The sequence below is a fragment of the Carassius gibelio genome, chromosome A21 (assembly GCF_023724105.1).
Source record: "Carassius gibelio isolate Cgi1373 ecotype wild population from Czech Republic chromosome A21, carGib1.2-hapl.c, whole genome shotgun sequence".
NCBI classification, from domain to species: domain Eukaryota; kingdom Metazoa; phylum Chordata; class Actinopteri; order Cypriniformes; family Cyprinidae; genus Carassius; species Carassius gibelio.
In genome coordinates this window covers 19205164-19225956 of record NC_068391.1, presented here as the reverse complement: position 1 = coordinate 19225956, position 20793 = coordinate 19205164, and the positions used below count along the sequence as shown (strand labels likewise).

Here is a 20793-nt window from a genome sequence, read left to right as displayed (position 1 = left end):
GTATGAAGTTGTTTTCTTTCACTTTCCCCCTTCTTTTCTTCTACAAGAACAAGTATGTCTCTTTGATTTATCCATCATGAAGGTACTGCCAAAATTTCTTTGAACTGTGATGTTTTGAAGATGCCGCACAACACAAGGTCTTCAATCGGATGTTTTGTTTTACTTGCCTTTCCCTGGACATTAAAAAAAAAAGTAGTGAAAATGTGCTGTGCTACATCCGAGATGCAAAGGGTTGAAAATAATCCAACAATTTAAGAGTTACAATGACATGGAAGTAGTGACAGATTTTATTTATTTATTCATTTATTTTTTTCAGCATATCCAAATGCAATGTATTAGACAATGAAAAAATGTAGGGTCGATGACTAGTATTTTAATATGTGGGCATTGAACTAAGATAAATCTGAGTTTGTAGGGGGATGACTTCAGTGAACTAAAATATTGGAGTCCTGTATAGTGTCATTTTCACCGTAAGGTCTAGATGTTACATTTCAATTAAACATTACAGGGGCAAAAAAAAAAAAAAAAAAAAAACATAATAATAATGAAAGTCAATTTCATACCAACTTTAATTACACCGTCATATGTAATTTCTTAATTACAAAAAATGTATGGTTAATAAAATCTGTCATTTTTTTGTAACTTGTATGTCATGTATTTAAATAGTATGCTACAAGTGCACATTCCATACAATTAAGCACACTCTTTTTTTTTCAGAAGGGTTATTGTTATATACATTATAGCAGGGTATAATGTTAAACCTTACAAGTTCAATGAAAATTAAAATGTATGCACAAATTCAAAAAAAAAAGAAAAGAAAAGAAATTAGGCATGTATTCCAAAAACTTTAAATTAGACCTGTATCCCCACCATACTGTCAAAAGGGTCTAAAAGATTTTACTTTCTGGATGAAATCATTTTATAAAACATATATACTATATTATTATTATTATTATTATTATTATTATTATTATTATTATTATTATTATTATTATTATTATTATTATTATTTTAAAGATGTATCTTACATATCTAATAGTTTTTAACCAGCTGAACTAATACTTATACTCAAATTGATACCTGGACAATTTTCTGTCTGGTTTCCGACCGCATCACAGCACAAAGACAGCCCTCATTAAGATAATAAATAATATTAGATTAAATTATGATTCTGGCAAAATATCTCAGTGCTGCGTTTGACACTGTCGATCATAGCGTACTTCTACAGAGACTAGAAAAAAAACTGGTTCAGGATTTCTGGTATGGTACTCAAATCGTTCAGGTCATAATTAGAAGGGAGAGGGTATTATGTGAGTCTAGGGGAGCATAAGTCTAAGTGGACGTCCATGACATGCGGGGTCCAACAAGGCTCAATTATTGCACCACTCTTGTTTAGCCTGTATGTGCTCCCACCATGTCAAATAATGAGAAAGAAACAAATGCCTATCACAGCTATGCTGATGACACCCAGATTTCCCTAGACTTATCACCAAATGTCTACAGCCCCATTGAATCCCTCTGCCAATGCATTAATGCAATTAACAGTTGGATGTGACAAAATATTCTTCAGTTAAACAAGTAGAAAACTGAAGTTATTGCATTTTGAAAAAAATATGAAGTTCTCAAGGTGAATGTATACCTTGACTCTAGGGGTCATATAACTAAAAATCAAGTCAGGAATCTTGGTGTGATTCTGGAGTCAGATCTTAGTTTCAGTAGTCAAGGGTAATCCCCTTAGCAATTTTGCCACCGGCAGCTGGAACCAGCTTCCAGAAGAGATCAGATGTGCATGCTAAAAAATTTGTAACATTTAAATCTAGACTCAAAATTCATTTTTTAAGTTTCAATTTATTGAATGCGCACTGTGCAATGTCCAAACTGATTGCACTGTATTTTATGTATTGCACTGTCATTTTCTATTTTTAACTGACTTAAATTCGTTTTAAATCAGTTTTAAATCATTTTCAAAGTTTTTAAAATCCTTGTTTTGTTTTTGTGATTATTATTATTATTATTTTTATTTATTATTATTTTACTTTCTTTTATGTAAAGCACACTGAATTAGCATTGTGTAATATAAATAAACTTGCCTTGCCTTGCCTTACATATGCTCTAATAATAACATACACTGGTAAGACTATTCCACATTTTCTGTATGCCTAGATGTCAAAATATATCTTCAAAGAAGTTCAGACACTGGAAACTTCTATTTGATTATTTGTATCTGTTTATCAGTCATCAGTTATACAGAAACTATGAAATTGGCCTATGAAATATTCTGTTTCTACAACAGTTTGTAAACAAGAGCCTCAATGGGAAGTCAAATACTTAATTTCTTTACAGGACCATATCCTTAAATCATGCAGCACAATTAAATGTAGGCGTATTACATTAGACTAGTGCACAGGTTGGCAACTCCTGCAGATTCTAACTCCAACCCAGAGAAGAAAATAAAAAAACCTCACCTGCGTTCAGCCTTGGTAATCCTTAATACATTTATTAACTTGTTCAGGTGTGTTTGATTAGGGTTGGAGCAGCGACACTCCAGGACTGACATTGTCTATCCCTTGTCTAGTGTCTATACAGAATGCTTTATCATTAAAAGCACTGAAGCAGTGATGAATCATATCAGTAAGGGACCTTAAGAGTGTTCCCAGCCAATTCTGTTTGCCCAACATCCAAAAGTCACTGCTCAAATGAACCTTATCGCATCAAACTTGTATATTTGCGTTGCTTATTTAATCATCAACGCTGGTACACATCTCAATCCATTCCATAATATTTTCATTACCTTCTTGTTAAGGGGGGGGGGGGGGGGGGGTGAAATGCTCATTTTCACTCAATATCCTGTTAATCTTGAGTACCTATAGAGTAGTACTGCATCCTTCATAACTCCAAAAAGTCTTTAGTTTTATTATATTCATAAGAGAAAGATAGTCTGTACCGATTTTTCCCGGAAAAACATGACCGGCTGGAGGCGTGACGTGTGGGCGGAGCTAAAGAATCATGAGCGCGAGTAAGCTTTTGCGTTGAGAGCTGGAAGCTGTGACATTACCTTGAGGACAAAACCAACCAAAACAAAACATGGCTAACAGTCAGATTCAGCGTATATTTATGATCCAGAATCAGATCCAGAGGCTGAAATTTAACAAGAGCAGCATCAGCAACAATGTCTCTATGTGGTATGTACTGAAACTGTATATATTTGCTTAGCGGTTTTGGAAAATGATTAAGTTCCACTTTGTCGTCTTTCTTTTGTTTTTTAAGCTGTACATGTGGAAAGTGCAGTTTGATGACAACATCGCATGTTGTTTACTTGATGTGCTTACACGCCGATAGCTAAGTTAACAACACAGAGATATTTGAAGCAGTTTTACTCATCGCCTGCGGTTCCAACACACGATCGTGACCCTTTTTCATTGGAACTGCATCATCCTTAAGAAATAAACGATACGCAAATCCGTCGTCAAACTGGGCCTTGTTTGTAAAACAAGCATCTTCGAAATACAGGGAACAAACACAAACACTTGCACAACTCCGTTGATGCTCTGTAAAAATAAACTCCATCCACTGGTCCCTTAATGCTGTTTTTTTTTTTTTTTTTTTGTAATCTGTGCAGGGTTGTCTTGCCCTGGCAACAAAAAACACACTCCTTTTGTGACATTTCGCCACGCTCTCGCTCTGATCAGTGAACGTCTGTTGTGCTCTCAGTGCTGTGCTATACGGGAGCGCGCGCTCTTCCGGCAGAAGTGCCTTAGGACCCATATAAGGAAATTCCGCTCCATCTAATGTCACACAGAGCCACAATCGAAAAAAAACTTTCCGAAACTTGTGACAAACCGGAAGGAGTATTTTTGGAACAGAAATACTCCTTCAAACGTGCAACTTAATTTTTGAAACTTTGTCAATGTTTAGCATGGGAATCCAACTCTTTAACAGTGTAAAAAACTCAGTATGCATGAAATAGCATTTCACCCCCCCCCCACCCCCCCTTTAAGTAGAAATGTTTTGTAATGAGTTTGCTCTTATGAATGTTACAATTCTGTCAAACCAGAGCAAACACACAAAACAACACAAAAACAACAAAATTGTTCATTTTGCCAACTAAAACTGTCATTTGAAAAGTTTGTTTTGAAAATAACTGTAAATAATAAAGATTTTCAACCTACCTTAACTCGCTATCTGATTTTCTGTGCTCTTTGCAGGACTACACCATCACCATGTATTTCCAACAGAGCTGGAGGGACAAACGGTTGGCCTATGCCGAGATGGCTTTGAACCTCACTTTGGACAACCGTGTGGCTGATCAGTTATGGCTCCCAGATACCTACTTCCTGAATGACAAGAAGTCTTTCCTGCACGGTGTGACGGTGAAGAACCGAATGATTCGTCTTCACCCGGATGGCACAGTTCTTTATGGACTGAGGTAAATTCCATTGCTGTTGTAACATCAGGGTCTTTAAGTCGGCATGAAATCGAAACCGAGCCTGTTTACTTTGTTATTGCACATTACTAGTCTTGTGGTGAACAATTAATCAGAGCAAGGTAATCCACAGAAGAAAAAAAAAAAGAGTTTGCCTGCGTAATCTTTGGTTAAAATCTGAACCCTAACCCTAACATTTGCTTCCCTTCAGAAATGCCTTCCTTCCTTCAAATTGACAATCTTCAATAGAGCTAGAGATGTTGCGAATGTGTGCAAAAATTTAGCCCTGTCCTCTTATTTTCCTTATTCAACGGTTAACACAGACTTTAAACTGAAACTGAAAATCATGAAAAGGTTTCACTCACTCACTCCAAGCTCACTTTTTATATCTAACCTGAACTTTGCAGCCATATTGTGTGATATCATTCTTGAATTCATTATTCATATCAGTATCAAACTTCTTTGTTTAACTTTAATAATAGGTAAAACTTCATGTCACACTTGCTTGCACAGTTAGGGACAGGTTATCTATGGGAAGCTTCTATTTGAGTTGTGTGAAAGATCTGTTAATGGTTCACAGCACTGCCAAACTGTGTTGAAAATGAAGGTGCTAATGGTATTGGGTGGAAAGTGTGATCACATGAAGAGTTCAGCTCTGTTTCGAACTTCGTTGTTCAAATTAAATTCTATCTAAGGTGCATCTTACTCTCTCTCAAAAAAATAATAAATTCCCAAACCCACAGTAGCATGATCACACCTTCATCGTCTGAACTACCCAGGCTCATTAGAAATATTTGCCTCTACGTACATATCTGCAAAAAAAAAAAAAAAACTATATATGTATATATATATATATATATATATATATATATATATATATATATATATATATATATATATATATATATATAAACGTTCCTATATGTACGAATCGTTGCAGTTTCCAGTTGAAATTAAAATTAAAGGCAGTAAAACTCTAACAACATTTATTCTTTTTCACACAAAATATAATTATAATATAATATAAAATATAATATAATATTTACATGGCCAGGGTGTCCATAAAGAATCTAATTTTCACACAGTTCCTCGGAGAATATTATGTTATACAGTATTTTAACATATTTTAACATATGCTGCAAGATTTGACAAATTATACATTTGAATGTTAGAATCACGTATACAGCTTCGTATGTACTGTATGGGTTTTCTATATGTATGGGTAGCTCATGCAATACGGTGTTGCTCTTGTGAGGTTAAGTACTCTGGTAAAAATTCTGTTGAACTATGGTTAGACAAAACAGCTCAAACCCTTGTATAAGAAAGTTAAAATTGCCCAGTTCCATCACTAAATGTGTTTTTATATCACTTTTGAATTTGGTAGCACTATCGGTTAGGTTAAGGGTTGGGACTGGTGTAGGGGGTATGTTACTTCCCAACACAAAGAGCATTAATCTTTAAATCCCCGTATCAACGTAATAAAAACATGACCAAGGTCACATATTGAACGTGCATTTTTGCAAAACTCACTGGACATTTCACTTTGAAACTGCTGCGAAACATTCCGTGAGGTATACGCAATATCTGTGTTGCAGTAATGTCACGTATTTCCAGTGAGCCTGGGTTACATCTGAACCACATTAATTCAACAATATAGTGTAGGATTGCCATTGTATAGGACAACAATATAGGTTGCACTGTGCCACATCCAGTGTAGACAGCATCACTGATTATAATGGCTTTTAGCTGCTTTTAAATTCATCGTATGATGCTGCTCATTCCCTTACAGAAATGAACTATGGTTTTACTCCAAATAAAAACAATGGACGTTTACTATAGTTAAATCATGGTAACCACAAATTAAATATGGTTTTGCAACACTAACCATAGTTTATCCATGACATTTGTAGTAAAACTGTGTTTATACAAATGGTAATCAATAAGCCAAAAAACCATGGTACTGTAAATATAATTTTACTATAATAGAATTCGACCTTATTTTTATTTATTTTTTAATTACAAAAAATATAAAGTTTAGAAGAGGTGTAATAATGCATAATTTGCTACATTTATTATTTAAATTTATTACACAGCTCTGTGGAATACTTGATTCTGATTGGTCGGTCGCGATTTTCGAGATATGTTATCCCTCGATAACAACCAGTAAAAGCTAATAACAAATGCTAATCTGAGTAACTGAAGTCAGCACTTAACACTCTTCTTTAACACACAAGTTAGTATACCTTAGTATACCTTAAATGTCATCAAGTTTGAACTTGCTGCTTACTCGCAAGTGCTGTCTTCATGGAAGCTTTGCATTCAAATATTTCAACAATTTTGTTTGTCTAATTATTTACTTATGTGGTAAGTAGCCATGCAATAAGCAGGATAATGTACATCCAGCTGGTTGTTTATGCAGAAAAAACCCCTTCAGGGTGATATTATCCCTTACTTAATATATAAAACTAACAGTAGACCATCTGAACCCACTCATAAAATCACCTCTAAAATGGTTACACAAAATATGGAACATCTAAGAACCGCTGTCTCAAATGTCAACCTTTTTTGGATAAACAGAGGCACAAGTGAAAAAAAAATAAAAAATAAAACACTCTCCCTCCTCACTCTCCTATGCATTAACCCAGAACCGCAGCAGCGAGGCAAAGAGTTCGCTTTGGGTGCCCCACTTAATCAAAATATCAATAATGAAAGATGACAAACTGTTTCCTCTTCCAAGAGGCTCTGGCACAGGTGGAATCGACGAATCTAAAACGCCACAGTGTTTTCTTTTTTTTTTTTTTTAGCATCGCTGTAGTGAATTAAAATGTTGAGGAACTACAGCATGTTTGCAGTATTGATACATCCACTCTTAATAAAGTCTTAAGATGGGTCTTTTCTGGCAGTAAATTATTCAAAAGTCAGGGCTGTTGTTAATGATTAATTATCATAGCATGCCCTGCTGTGTCTAAAAAGGGATTTCGAATTGATATGCCTTAGTCAGCTTTAGTAGAGCTACAGTATGTACGCAAAGCATCCTCCATAATGTGACCCACAAATGTACAGATTTATAAATATGCAGTGGTTTGTACTTTATGGGGATTTGGAGGAGAAAGCTAATGCACATATTGAAGGGTTTTAAGCAAGCAAAATAGTTTATAGATTGTTTACACAGAGCATCCAGGGTAACTGAATGTTTACTCCACATTTCTAAGAATGCATGATAATGAAGAACTATGAGTGACACAAAATTAAAACTAATGAAAAACACAAACAAGCAGCTGTTATTGCATAAGGTATGTTATATATAAATAAAGTGCTTCAACGGATGTTGTTTGCTCCTTAGCCACATATAGAGGTTGCATTTTGAAAGGTTTTGAAGCTAAAAACAAACACAACCCTGCGTGTTAATTACAGGATGCTCACAGTAAATATCACAGAAGGCAGTGTAATAGCTACATTACTATGTTACACCCATGCTCTGTTAACTAATTTAACTCCACTGTCATGTGTATGCCGATTGCTGTTGCCACGTTCATTGCTACTGTCCATCAAATTTATAGTTATATAGCACTTAATATAGTTATATAACACTACAAGAAATGAGAGGGTTAGTTGTATTTCGATTACAAGTTAAAAATGACTTGCTATACACAGTCGTGTTATACAAATATTTCACAGTACTACAGTATATGCATTTTTAATTTCTTATTTCCTTCTCACAATGGGATTATTTATATGTTTTCCTTGCATATAAGTGACAGACTGAGCAGGTCATTTTTCACTCGCAACATCGTAGACAAGATGAGTCAGTCTCCATCTTTCGGCAAACTGGCAGCTGTCACAAATTTATTTTGTTTATTAAATTTATTTTGGAGGCTTAATGCAAGGAAAATTCACGTGTGTTGCTACATTGAGTTTTGTGGAAAGGCTTCCACCGTGTCCTTACTATGTGACAAGATTCTAACAAATTTGTGATTCGGCTAGCCACAACAGACACACGACAAAATAAATCACAGCCAATCAGAAGAGGTTCTGGGTGGGCTCTCTCTGCAAGCACACTGCTGTGTAAAGTACATTCTTTTTTTTTTTTTGTCTTAATATAATTTCAAGATCTGAAAATGATCTACTGTTGCTGTCAACACAATGATTTACAAACTTAAATTAAACCATTATTATATTTTATAAAACCCAATCAGCACCTTAGCTTTCAGCTGCAATGTCACATCTGAAACTACAATCTACCGTTAGTCATCATGGGTGGTTAGGGCAAAAACTCTGATTAAAACGGAAAAGATATGTTTGATAACATTTTGTGGTGTATCTAGTTATGGCTTGGTGTTAATCTGAATTCCATGCAGCTTTGAAGAATCCCTTGTTGTCACTTTATAGATTACAGTCTTGAATGATCTTTTTTGACCATCACAATACTCCATACATCAGAGCTGTTCACTAAAGTGCACACGTCTGTCAGCATCAGATTTTACCAGCTAGTAGGTCCTTGGAGAGACTGAGTCAGCACTGAGTTTGTGGCTCCAATAATTCCCAAACCCAGCATGTCAGACTAGAGGAATGGGATAAGAGAATGAGGTCAGTGGAGAATAAGACATATTGATGATTAAATATGGTTTGGATATACTGCATATGTAAATGATTTTTTATTGTTAGGGGAATTAAGAATACTCATGCATCTCATCTGCACTGAAGAAAATGTGTTGAAACAGTTCTCATAAATAGTAAATTTCACAGACAATTACAAAGAAATGGCAAGTGACACATTTAATTTAACATTATTTTTTTTTATCTTTTCTTTTTTTTTTTTTTTTCTCAGATGTGCAATGTTTTGAGAAATAAGCTCCATATAATATAATATAATATGTTCACTGATCCTATTGCAACATAAAAAAATTAAGAATAGTCCACATAAAAAAGGTCAATTTGTAAATCAGTTTGGCCAATTCACTGAAAATAAACTAACATACACAATGGCTAGCACGTTTCAGAGTTGTTGTTGTTGTTTTTTTGTTTTGTTTTTTCCTTGTTTTTACGAATAATCATTGTCTGATTTGATAAATAAGTATGCAATGTTTCTCAAGCTAACCATGTGATGAACTGGCCCACCATCTATGATGTTATCATGCCTGCGGCCCAAGACTCTGAGCATCACAGCAGCCCAACACTTAATTGTGATAAATATTTTGTGATTTTTGTCAAAAAATATATGGTAACAATTTATTTTGATGGTCCCTTTTGAACATTCTGTTGACAATAAATAAAATTGCACCTGCATGTCTACTAACTCACATTTGAGTATTAATAAGCAAGGAGAGGGTGACTTATGAGGACATAACCCATGTCCCCATTTTTCAAAACGCTTATAAATCATACAGAATGAGTTTTTTTTTTTTTTTTTTGAGAAAGTAAAAATGCACAAAGTTTCCTGTGAGGGTTAGGTGTAGGGTTGGTGTAGGGCTATAGAATATACAGTTTGTACAGTATAAAAACCAGTATGCCTATGCGATGAACCCACTTTTCACAAAAACAAACGTGTGTGTGTGTGTGTGTGTGTACATTTTTTTCTGCTTCTCATTTCATATATTTCTCTTCTTTTTATCTATCTCACCTTACAACCAGTCAATATCCAAAACCTCAACACAATCAAATAATTACATTTTCATCCTTTTTTCTTTCTCTTTTTTTTTTTCTTTGAATAAGAGAATAGATTCCAATCATTCCCATCCAATCACGTGGTGCAGTCAATGCTAAGCTGTGATTTCCTAAAGGTTCCCAAGGTAACAGTGTCTCTCATTCTCACTCTTTTCTTCTACCCATTCCTTGTTTTTCTTGCTGTCCTTTCTCCAGAATAACTACTACAGCAGCCTGCATGATGGACCTGAGACGGTACCCCCTCGATGAACAGAACTGCACCCTGGAGATTGAGAGTTGTAAGTGAAAGGAAATGTGAACACGTACACATACTGGATATTTTCTAGATGTCTACTGTACTACACCCATAGAGAGCATAATTTGCTGTGTTCTACACAACTTTCTCCGTATACATGGTGAATTGAAAAAAAAAAAAAACCTTCTTTTTTTGTGAGATGAATCATGGCAGCAAAAGCATGAAAATTTAAATTACAATAAATACCCTTTTTAAAACAACGTTTAGATAACCCCCCCAGAGTTGCCAGCCACAACCAGCATTTTTGATCAACTTTCATGGGCCAGAATATTTAGTTGTAGCAACATCTGCAATATGTCAAAAGAAAGAACTGAAAGGTTTTATGCTAGCTTCATGCATTTTTATTTTACATTTGTTATGATTAAATTAACTGTGAGCTCACAAGCCTAGTTTGGGAAACCCCTTTGCTTCATGTCAGTATGGTACATTTAATGGTAGGTAAAAAAAGAAAAGAAAAAAAAAAGTAATCTAAAACTAATCCAACAAGTAATATATTACCTAAAATAAGTAACCTAGACTACATTACTAACTACAGGTTTCATAATGGAATCTGTAATTAGTAACGGAATACAATTTGTAAGTAATCAACCCAGTTTATATAAAAATCCTGGGAAAGAGTAGGAAAGAAAAAAACATGATAAACAGCAATGTGTTCCAATCTCGTTGTGGCTGTACTGGATTTCTTGTAGGTCATAATATGACAAGCTATGAAATCAGATGCTATGCAATGAACAGATTTTTCCTTTGAACTAGATCATTTAAACAAACTGTTTAAAAGAACACATTTGAGAAAATGAATAAGAATCCCCATCACCGGCATGATAGTCTAATCTTCATTAATCATCCTCACAACCTACACAGCACAAACGCCAACTCTAACTCAGATTCTAACCACATCACCTTGAAGAAACCATGACCATGGACAACAGCAGTTTGAACTCATCCAGCTCATCAATTTCACTTTTGCTTCTTATCTCTGTCCCACTCCACAGATACTAATGTAAGCAAACGTAATCATTAAGCCCATAGAGCAATCACCCACATCTGCAGTCCTGCCTACTCTGTCTTTGGGTGTCAGTAGTGATAAATGATCTTGTAGGGGTTTGACACTGAGGGCTCATGGCACATTTGACAGAGGTAGGTAAGATTGAATGTATTTGGTGGTTTATCAATGAAGTGCCCTGCACTATCGATCAGTCAGGCGTACCAGGATAGTGTGCCCTGTCTATCACGGGTACATAAGAGGAGCCCAGTCAAATAGATAGATTAGTTTTTTGAATGATTACACCATTCACAGTGTTTCATGCCAATCAGTGGGTCAGATGTCACAGCCTGCTGAGGCATGACATTTTTTTTATTTTATTTAGATTTGCTTGTATCAACATTTCCTTACTTTTTATACTAAAACTAGCTATCCCGATAACTATTCTTTAGCTGTCACTAACTGCACTGTGGGCTACATTTATGAAACATAAGAAAAAGTTTATTTGTAAATCATTCTTAAAACACAGTCAATGCAGAAAATGTTCATTAATGCACAGATTATTTGTAAAAACATTCCCATGTAAATTGTTGCATTCATTGCCTAAACCCATCATAAATATCGTCTTACGTCTCATTTAATACATGCAATTTAAAAAAAAAAAAAAAACTGTTTTTGCATAAATGGCCTAATTTTGTGTAAATTATTCACAAAAGCATTTAAACTGTGTATAAAGCCATTCTTGTGTGATTCAAGATTCAAGATTTGTATCTGTCACATACATGGTTATATGGAGAGCATATGGCCAGCAGTGAAATGTAAGTAAATGTAAGTAAAATTTAAATGGTCTAATTTCATAAATTGTGCACTCAGCAGAAGAAATGTCTGTCTATATTACATAATTTGTCTGAATTAAAGAAGGTTTTTACAACTTACAACAAACATTCTTATGCTTTTCATTGTGTGACAACAAACTGCATCATAATAATATATATATAAGAGGATGGAAAAGCAGAGACAGAGGATTATTATTGATATTTATTTTAATTAGCTAATTTTGAAATGACAAACACTTAATTTGCATATCTCTTGCCACATTCTCTCCTTATGACACGGCTTGTCATACAAAAGCACATTAAACTCTAAAATGTTTGATGAAACTGAACGCAGCAACCATCTAGCACAGCAGAACCATTTATGTGTGCAATTAACAGTGCTGATAATGACACATAATGCAGACCAGTTTAAACACAAACCAATTTTTTTTTTTTTTTTTTTTTGTCACCACTGATGAAGGAAATAACCTACAGTAATTTGCTCTGTTCAGTTCAGCTTTCATTGCACAAAACATCTCTGAGACCTGTCTGCTAGATGTAAAACTGGCATTGTCCAGTGTAATTATTGTATAAGATGCATACATAACATTCTATTTAAACATTTATTGTACTGTCTACAATCTCTGCAGATGGGTACACCACAGATGATATCGTCTTCTTCTGGCAAGGAGGAGACAATGCCGTGACAGGTGTGGACAAACTGGAGCTGCCTCAGTTCTCCATTGTGGAGCTACGTCTTGTGTCCAGAGAAGTGAGGTTTACTACAGGTATGGACGAATCCCTTGCATGTAAAATGGGGTTAATACCAGCACTAAATGGCCACTTAGAACAATGCAGTGAATAAGATTCACTGAATATTTAAGGTTATCGCAATGCACTGCTCAACTTATATTAATATAGAAAATGCGGCTATCATCTTAAGTACTCTTGCTAGTAAGCACTCTTATTTATTTCATGGGAAGATTCACGGGGAGGTGTCCAAACAAGAGTGAATAATAATAATACAATATTGTTGTGATTGGCGTCGGGTACCGTTCATATTCAAATGCTATTTAAATTACAGCTTGATCAAGTTATTTCCCTTTCTCTTTGATAAAATTGCTGCTGAAAGGCTCCCGGTGGAATTTGTTCTATTGCATCCTTTTCTGAAAAACCGCAGTGGGATTGAAACCACAGGGAATGAGCAAGAATATTCATTCTTACGTTAATAAATAGCCATAGCAATTTGAATAATCAATTGAATGAGTCAGTTATTCAAACCACACCTGACATAAAACTGCACAGTTTTAAAAAAATTTTGGAAAGGCTTCTTGAAACATGCTGTTTACAGTTGTCTTAAACCGCACACCAGATTTTACACATTAACAGGACATGCTCTTCAGTTACATAATTGATTTGTTTTTTTCTCTCGTTCTCAAATTCCCTGTATTAAAAAGCTAAATGGGGAAAAAAAAGACACTGTAGGCTTTTGTGACAATTCTCAGAGGAATATAGACACTGTCTGCTGAGAAGGGAATTTCAGAAAAATCTGCCATGTTTGCGACTTTCTGCCATGTTTAATTGGAATGGAACTAGTCCCTGGGAAGGAATCCATTGCTTTTGGGAAATTAAATGCTCCATCTGAACAAATGGGAAAACGACTGTTGTCAAAGTGCAGACTTTGACAATTGCAAATTGTAGATGTATTTTTTTCCTGTGCTTGCTCTTTTGTGATATCACTTACATGTTGACATCTCTATTTTTATTATTTGTTTGCTTCTGCTGTGTACTCGTGTCTCCTCAGGTTCATACCCTCGGCTGTCGTTGAGTTTCCGCATCAAGAGAAACATCGGCTACTTTATCCTGCAGACTTACATGCCCTCCATCCTGATCACAATCTTGTCCTGGGTCTCCTTCTGGATTAACTATGATGCCTCTGCTGCTCGTGTGGCCCTGGGTAACCTTTAACGTTTTGCTCATCAGGAAGTTATTTTTTCCTGTATAAAACTGTATCAATCATTTTGGTTGTCTTCTGCTAAAAAAAAAATCTTATATTCTACTTTTTGTCAAACATGATGAGCTGCGTGAATATTCCCCAATGCAATAAACTTGAGCAAAGCCTTAAGCTTATGTGATGCTCAAAGTTCACTCGGTTTCAGCTTTGACTCCATTTGCCACTGATTTCACTGGAAGATTTGCTTAAAGTTTTGTTATGTGAGTGATGCAGGTACTATGCAAACCAGCCCAAAGCATTCTAGGACAAGAAAGCTTTGTGAAACTATGCTATATTTTAAATACTATATTTTTTTAATGCAATATATCACTAGAATTTTTCTCTCTTTTAGAAGATTTTTTTTTTTTAATCTTTAGTTTGTTTTAAAAAATGAAGAGTTCAGTTATTTCAGGCTCAAAATATACTGTCACGTTCTACAAGAAACCTTACTACTAGACTACTACGTAGGGTGGCCATATGCGATGTTCATAAGGGACACGTTTGGACAGGATTTTAATATTGCCTAAAATATCCAGGTTGATCATTGTGTGACATTCATGGAAGCTCTAGGGAGCAGAGCAGATGGCTCCTGATGCTTTCGAATTGCTCGATCACCTATTCTGGTGTCTTTTTTGATCGGTGTGCAGCAAAACTTCAAGTCAAACAAGTGAATAAATACGTGTACATATTGCATAGCTTTGATCGTTTTCTGTAGATCTCACCTTTTCACACGCAGCCTCAAGATCGGTCGATTATGTTAAATACCAGAGATGTATAAAGTATTAGAGACCAATACTTGAGTAAAAGTACAAGTGCTCTATCAAAAAAGTGACTTGAGTAGAAGTTGAAGTGCTCTTTAAGCACCACACTTAAGTAGAAGTACTAAAGTATTCAACATTTTTTGTACTTAAGTATTGCAAGTAGTCTATTTTAAAATTTACTACTCAAGTACTGAAAGTAAAAGTAGAAGTATTGTGTTATGTAGCTATTAAATAAAGTAGTCAAAAGTTTGAACATATTGTTTTTACTATTTCAAATGATTAACCTAAAGGACAATCACAATTCCTTTGACTGTAACTTCTTGTAAACAAAAAACGGTTACTAGGGTTAGTTAGCCCAATTTGCAAAATTATGTCATTAATAACTTACCCTCATGTTGTTTCAAACCCCTAAGACATCAGATGGTCATTTAGAATTTTTTTAAGCATCGAAAATACATTTTGGTCCAAAAATAGCAAAAACTATGACTTTATTCAGCATAGTCTTCTCTTCCGTGTCTGTTGTAAGACAGTTAAAAACAAAGCAATTTGTGATATCTAGTTCGCGAACGAATCATTTGATGTAACCGGATCTTTTTGAAACAGTCCACCAAATCGAACTGAATCGTTTTAAACAGTTCGCGTCTCCAATACGCATTAATCCACAGATTAATTAAGCTGTTAACTTGTTTAATGTGTCTGACACTCCCTCTGAGTTAAAACAAACCAATATCCCGGAGTAATTCATTGACTCAAACAGTACACTGACTGAACTGCTGTGAAGAGAGAACTGAAGATGAACACCGAGCCGAGCCAGATAATGACTCGTTCACGAGTCAAGAACCGTTTCTGTCAGACGCGTCCGATTCGTGAACCGAGGAGCTGATGATACTGCGCATGTGTGATTTAGCGTGAAGCAAACCGACACACAGAGCGTCTGAACCGAACTGATTCTTTTGGTGATTGATTCTGAACTGATTCTGTGTTAATGTTATGAGCCCAGGTGCAGTCAACGAAAAGGACGCCATTGCATCGAGCGCAAAAGAATCGGTGAACTGTTTTCTTCAACTGGTTTATTGAATCGAACTGTCAGAAAGAACTAACGTTACTGGTCATCCGAGAACCGATGCAACCGGTTCTTGACTCGTGAACGAGTCATTATCTGGCTCGGCTCGGTGTTCATTTCTCTCTTCACAGCAGTTCAGTCAGCACGCGCAGTCTTCTTAATCGCTTGTTTCGCTCAATGATGTGGCAGCTTCATCAAACCTGCCATCTACAATTCTGGCAGTGGTTTGTAATGGAATGATTTGTAAAGTACTCTAGTAAAGTACAGATACCGCCTTTTAGTACTTAAGTACGGTAGTGAAGTAGTTCTACTTCGTTACTATACATCTCTGTTAAATACCTACATGTTAGTGGTCAAACTGCTTTGGATGTTTTAGGCAATATTAAAATCCTGGCCAGGACGTGTGCCAGATGAACGGCGCACATGGCCACCCTGCTACTACATAGTAGCATGTCTTATTTCACCTTAAAGGGGTTATATGATGCCTTTTAAAGATCATTATTTTGTGTATTTGCAATGGCAGAATATGTTGACATGCTTTAATGTTCAAAAAACACATTTTTCAAATACTGTACAATTGTAGGTCCTCTAAGCCCTGCCTGTCTCAAAGTCCCTCCTACCGACAAGTGCAGTATGCTCTGATTGGCCAACTGACCCAGTGCATTGTGATTGGCTGAACACCACAAGCACTCGTCGGAAATGTAACGCCCCTTTCCATAATAACGAGCTTCATCTTTCAAAATAAATGTAAAGACGGTTAATAATGTCCTTAGATTTACTATCAGTTCAAGCCCGAAAGAGGAACAGAGTGGTGTGACAGACACAATGATGAAGCTCTTATGTGTTTGCAGTACACAAGCCACAGACGGTTAAGACAGCTGATTCCACAGTGTCACAAGTGCACACACACAAACACATACGACATGCAAAACTCCACATTTGAACATTCAATAGCAAATACTTAAACTAATAACAAAACATACTTCCAGTAGCTGATTCAGAAGTGCCAGATTGTTTGTAGTAAAGTCAGAATTACCTCCTATTATACTTTCACGAAACAGTCGTCCATAAAATGCGTTGCTGTTCCGTTGTAAGTAATCTTAAATCTTAAATTCCTAAATGCATCTACTTTCAGAAGGCCAAATAAAGTGCTTTTGCATTCACCTAGATACACACATCATATCTCTGACATGGCTGCTTCAACACTGCGGTTACTGAAACCAAGCCTTTTTTCTTTGCTTGAACATGTGGGCGGCATTCCACAAATATTTCCACATAGTTACATAGAGATGTGGGGTCATGTTTGAATGAGCCATTTTAGGGGGGGGGGGGGGGGGGGGTATGGCAGAGTCTTAACTTTTATAAAGAATATCTCTTTGGATATGAGACTTTAGTCTTTGCAACCTTACAGATCTTCTTCATGCACCAAGAGCTTGTAACACTCCAAAGAGAAAGGAAAAACTGAAATCACATCATATGACCCATTTAATGTCTTTTGGGTATGTCTTATTTCAACTTTGGCCTAGAGTAGGAGTATGTCGACCTTGTTAAGTGGTCCATGAAAGCCCTGACGCAAGTCGCGTGAACGTTTAACGTTTTCATTGAAGTGACTAACATGGCTTTCTTGCAGGTGTAACTACGGTGCTCACTATGACAACCATCAACACCCACCTGAGGGAGACCCTCCCAAAGATCCCCTATGTGAAAGCCATTGATGTCTACCTCATGGGCTGCTTCGTCTTTGTTTTCCTGGCCCTGCTCGAATATGCCTTCGTAAACTACGTGTTCTTTGGACGGGGACCCCAGCAGCAGAAAAAGATCAACGAAAGGCTAAACAAAGCCAACAACGAGCGTCCCCGTTATGAGGAGAAGCGTCTGAGGGAACAGGTATGCAAGGTCTCTTGTAAACCATTTGCACAGTTCATTTTTGTGCTAATTAAAAGCTAATTTAAATTAATTTAATAAGCAATGACAATGTTCATGCGTGTCTAAATGAATATGTATTCACTTAGTTTGTAAGCAGAACAACTTCTCACATCAAAATAACTATTGCCTGAATGAATCGCTTCACTTCACTGCTAAAAACGAACATTCAATAGCCCATTAACCATGACTTTACTTAATCAATGACGAATTTCATTTGATTGAAGCTGCATTTCATTAATAAGAGAGGTTTCTCTTGCTTGGAAAGTTACAAATTACATTGTCATCATGCTATCAGAATCTAGTCTGCGTCTTGCCGCAGGCTTCTTTTTCAATCCAAGCACCGTAATGTATTGTGAGATAGACCCTTCTCAAACTGTGTCAGCCATTTACATACATATAAAAGCTGTGTGGACTAAGCTCAGTTACTAAACCAGAGTAATGAGAGTTTGACTGAATAAAGTATCTGTGTCTTTGTCTATTATGCAAGCTTTTTCTTCTTCACCCTCATATTTATGCACTTTTGAATTCTTCGAAAATTGTTTCTTGATTGTCAGTTTATATGGGCATTTTAATGTTCTCTGCATTTTTTTTCTTTCACATCGCAAGGACTCCATTTCAGCGCCGTTTCAAAGCAACACCCTCAGGTCATATACACAGAGAAGAAATCTGTATCTCGAGGAACAAAGAAAAGTTGGGGTACATCCATTTAGAAATCATATCAAAAATGCAAATTTAGAATCAGAAGCTGATGAAATATTGTCATTTACTACTTTGTGTTAATGCATTTTAACATTCTGAATAATTCTCGTAAAGTTTCCTCTTCCCAAGTAAAGTTTGTTGTAACAGTGACATCACACTATTGTTGCATGTGCATGTAGTAATTAGGACGGTCCGTTTCCTGTGGCTGCTTATGACCACCCTTCTCTGTCTTTTACTGTCTTAAGGTGGATGCTTACGGAAACATTCTTCTCACCACTTTGGAGATGAACAATGAGGTGATGCCGTCCGACGTTGGCAGCAGCGTCAGTGACTCACGGAACTCCGTCATGTCTTTTGACAGCTCCGGAGTGCAGTTCCGCAAGCCCTTGGCTTCACGGGATGGGTTCAGCCACCACTCATTGGACCGCAGCGCCCTGCGCAGTCGTGCCAACTGCCGGCTAAGAAGGCGCTCGTCCAAGCTGAAGCTCAAAATCCCTAACTTGGCGGATGTTAGCACCATTGACAAGTGGTCCCGGGTCATTTTTCCTATCACTTTTGGATTCTTCAACCTTATCTATTGGTTGTATTATGTGAATTGATATGTGTTCCCTTAGGAAACATGGGCCATATTTTGAGAGCACATTAAATTGGCTTTGATACATTTGGAAAATATGTGTACACATATATGAAAAGTTGATACATATGTATATGCATATTTCTATATATTATATTTCTATATACACATGCGTGTGTAAAAAAAAGAAAAAAGAAACGTATTATACAGAATGACTTGAATGTTTAAGAATAATACGAAAGAAACATTTCAAGTATCTGAATTCTTTTCCTTCTGAAACAAACAATGAACAGCATACATTAGTCCCCTGTTCGAGGCTACGGAACTAAAGACTGCATGATATTTTTGCGAAAAGAAAAGATGAGAAAAAGAACGCCTCATCTGCTTTTTATTGATACTGTAATCAACTTCTCCCAACCGCAGCTCATGACTTCAGAAGTGGCTTGTGCATTCCGGGGCATCAACAAAGCAGGCCCCAGGACCCAATCCACTGCTTTCCCCATGTCCATGGAAAAGACGGACGGAAATGTCCATTTCTACACTGTACAGCAACCTCTTTTGGAATTATTATGTGTCATTCCTTGATTTTACAAGTGACAAGCGTTCTCTTTATCGGACCTCTCAGCTCTGGTCAATGGTTTACACTGGACGGCCATCTTGAATTTGCCCTGAGTCAGTATGTTTCATTTTCTGTCTTCTCTTTTTTGCAGATTCTCCTTCCTTTCATTATTGAGCTATGGTATACTCATATTTTTGGGGGGTTCACCTAAACATGTTCTAGAGGTAGTTCATTAATATATATAAGAGTACATTCATTCATTCATTCATCCCGTAGCCTTATTGACATGGTCAGGTAGTATTGTTGTTCTTTCTTTACTATTGTTCCTAGTGCATTTCATCTGTTCTATTGATACAGTATTCATTAACATCTTGTAGAGCGTTGTGTTGTTTGGAATGGAGGAAAACCCTTAGTAAGCTGTAACGTTTCTTTAGAACTTGGATTTGAAGTAAGTCCAACTATCTGAAAATGTAAAAAATAATGAGAGGAAATATTACTGTGTATTCAACAGGGGATGTGACCATGTTTTTATCTGAGTCAACCACTCAAACCATAGTGTGACCTGATATTGTATATATTCAGTCATTGTAGTGATCCATCCTGAGAATGATATACGCTGATGTTTTTAGTTTCTCTAAAATGTGCCTGTCTTAAACCTGAAGGATGTGTCCTCAGTTCATCAATCAGTGAAAGAGGGCCGAATGACCCTTGATCTTTGACCTTTCACTTTAAGCACTGCAGACCCACCCACAGCTCTGACGTTTCGCATCTTGGGATTGAATCTCAAAGATGGATGACATCAGCATAATCAGGAAAAAAAAAAAAGCTTCTGAGTCTTTTCGGGGCAAAATGACATGTACGATAAAAGCCATGAACTGAAGTGACAACCAAAAAGGCCTATAATCCATTTCTCTTTAGACCTCTGACTCACCACCCACCATTTCTTTTGGGCTTCACCTCATTATGATTTACCTCAGCTTCTTTGACATTGAGGTGGCAGGATCTTTCTCTATCTCCAGGTGACCACAAACTCCCGCCT

General features: G+C 36.3%; 1 protein-coding gene across 1 annotated transcript in view; it reads left to right on the top strand.

The window, feature by feature from the left end:
* LOC127942327 (gamma-aminobutyric acid receptor subunit beta-4-like) overlaps positions 1–18494 on the top strand; it is a 57707-nt gene extending 39213 nt beyond the window's left edge. The window contains exons 4-9 of the mRNA XM_052537995.1: positions 4206–4426; positions 10283–10365; positions 12830–12967; positions 13984–14136; positions 17627–17883; positions 18477–18494. Coding sequence (XP_052393955.1) covers positions 4206–4426; positions 10283–10365; positions 12830–12967; positions 13984–14136; positions 17627–17883; positions 18477–18494 — 870 coding nt within the window. The remainder of the gene's footprint in view (positions 1–4205; positions 4427–10282; positions 10366–12829; positions 12968–13983; positions 14137–17626; positions 17884–18476) is intronic.
* Positions 18495–20793: the final 2299 nt, after the last annotated feature.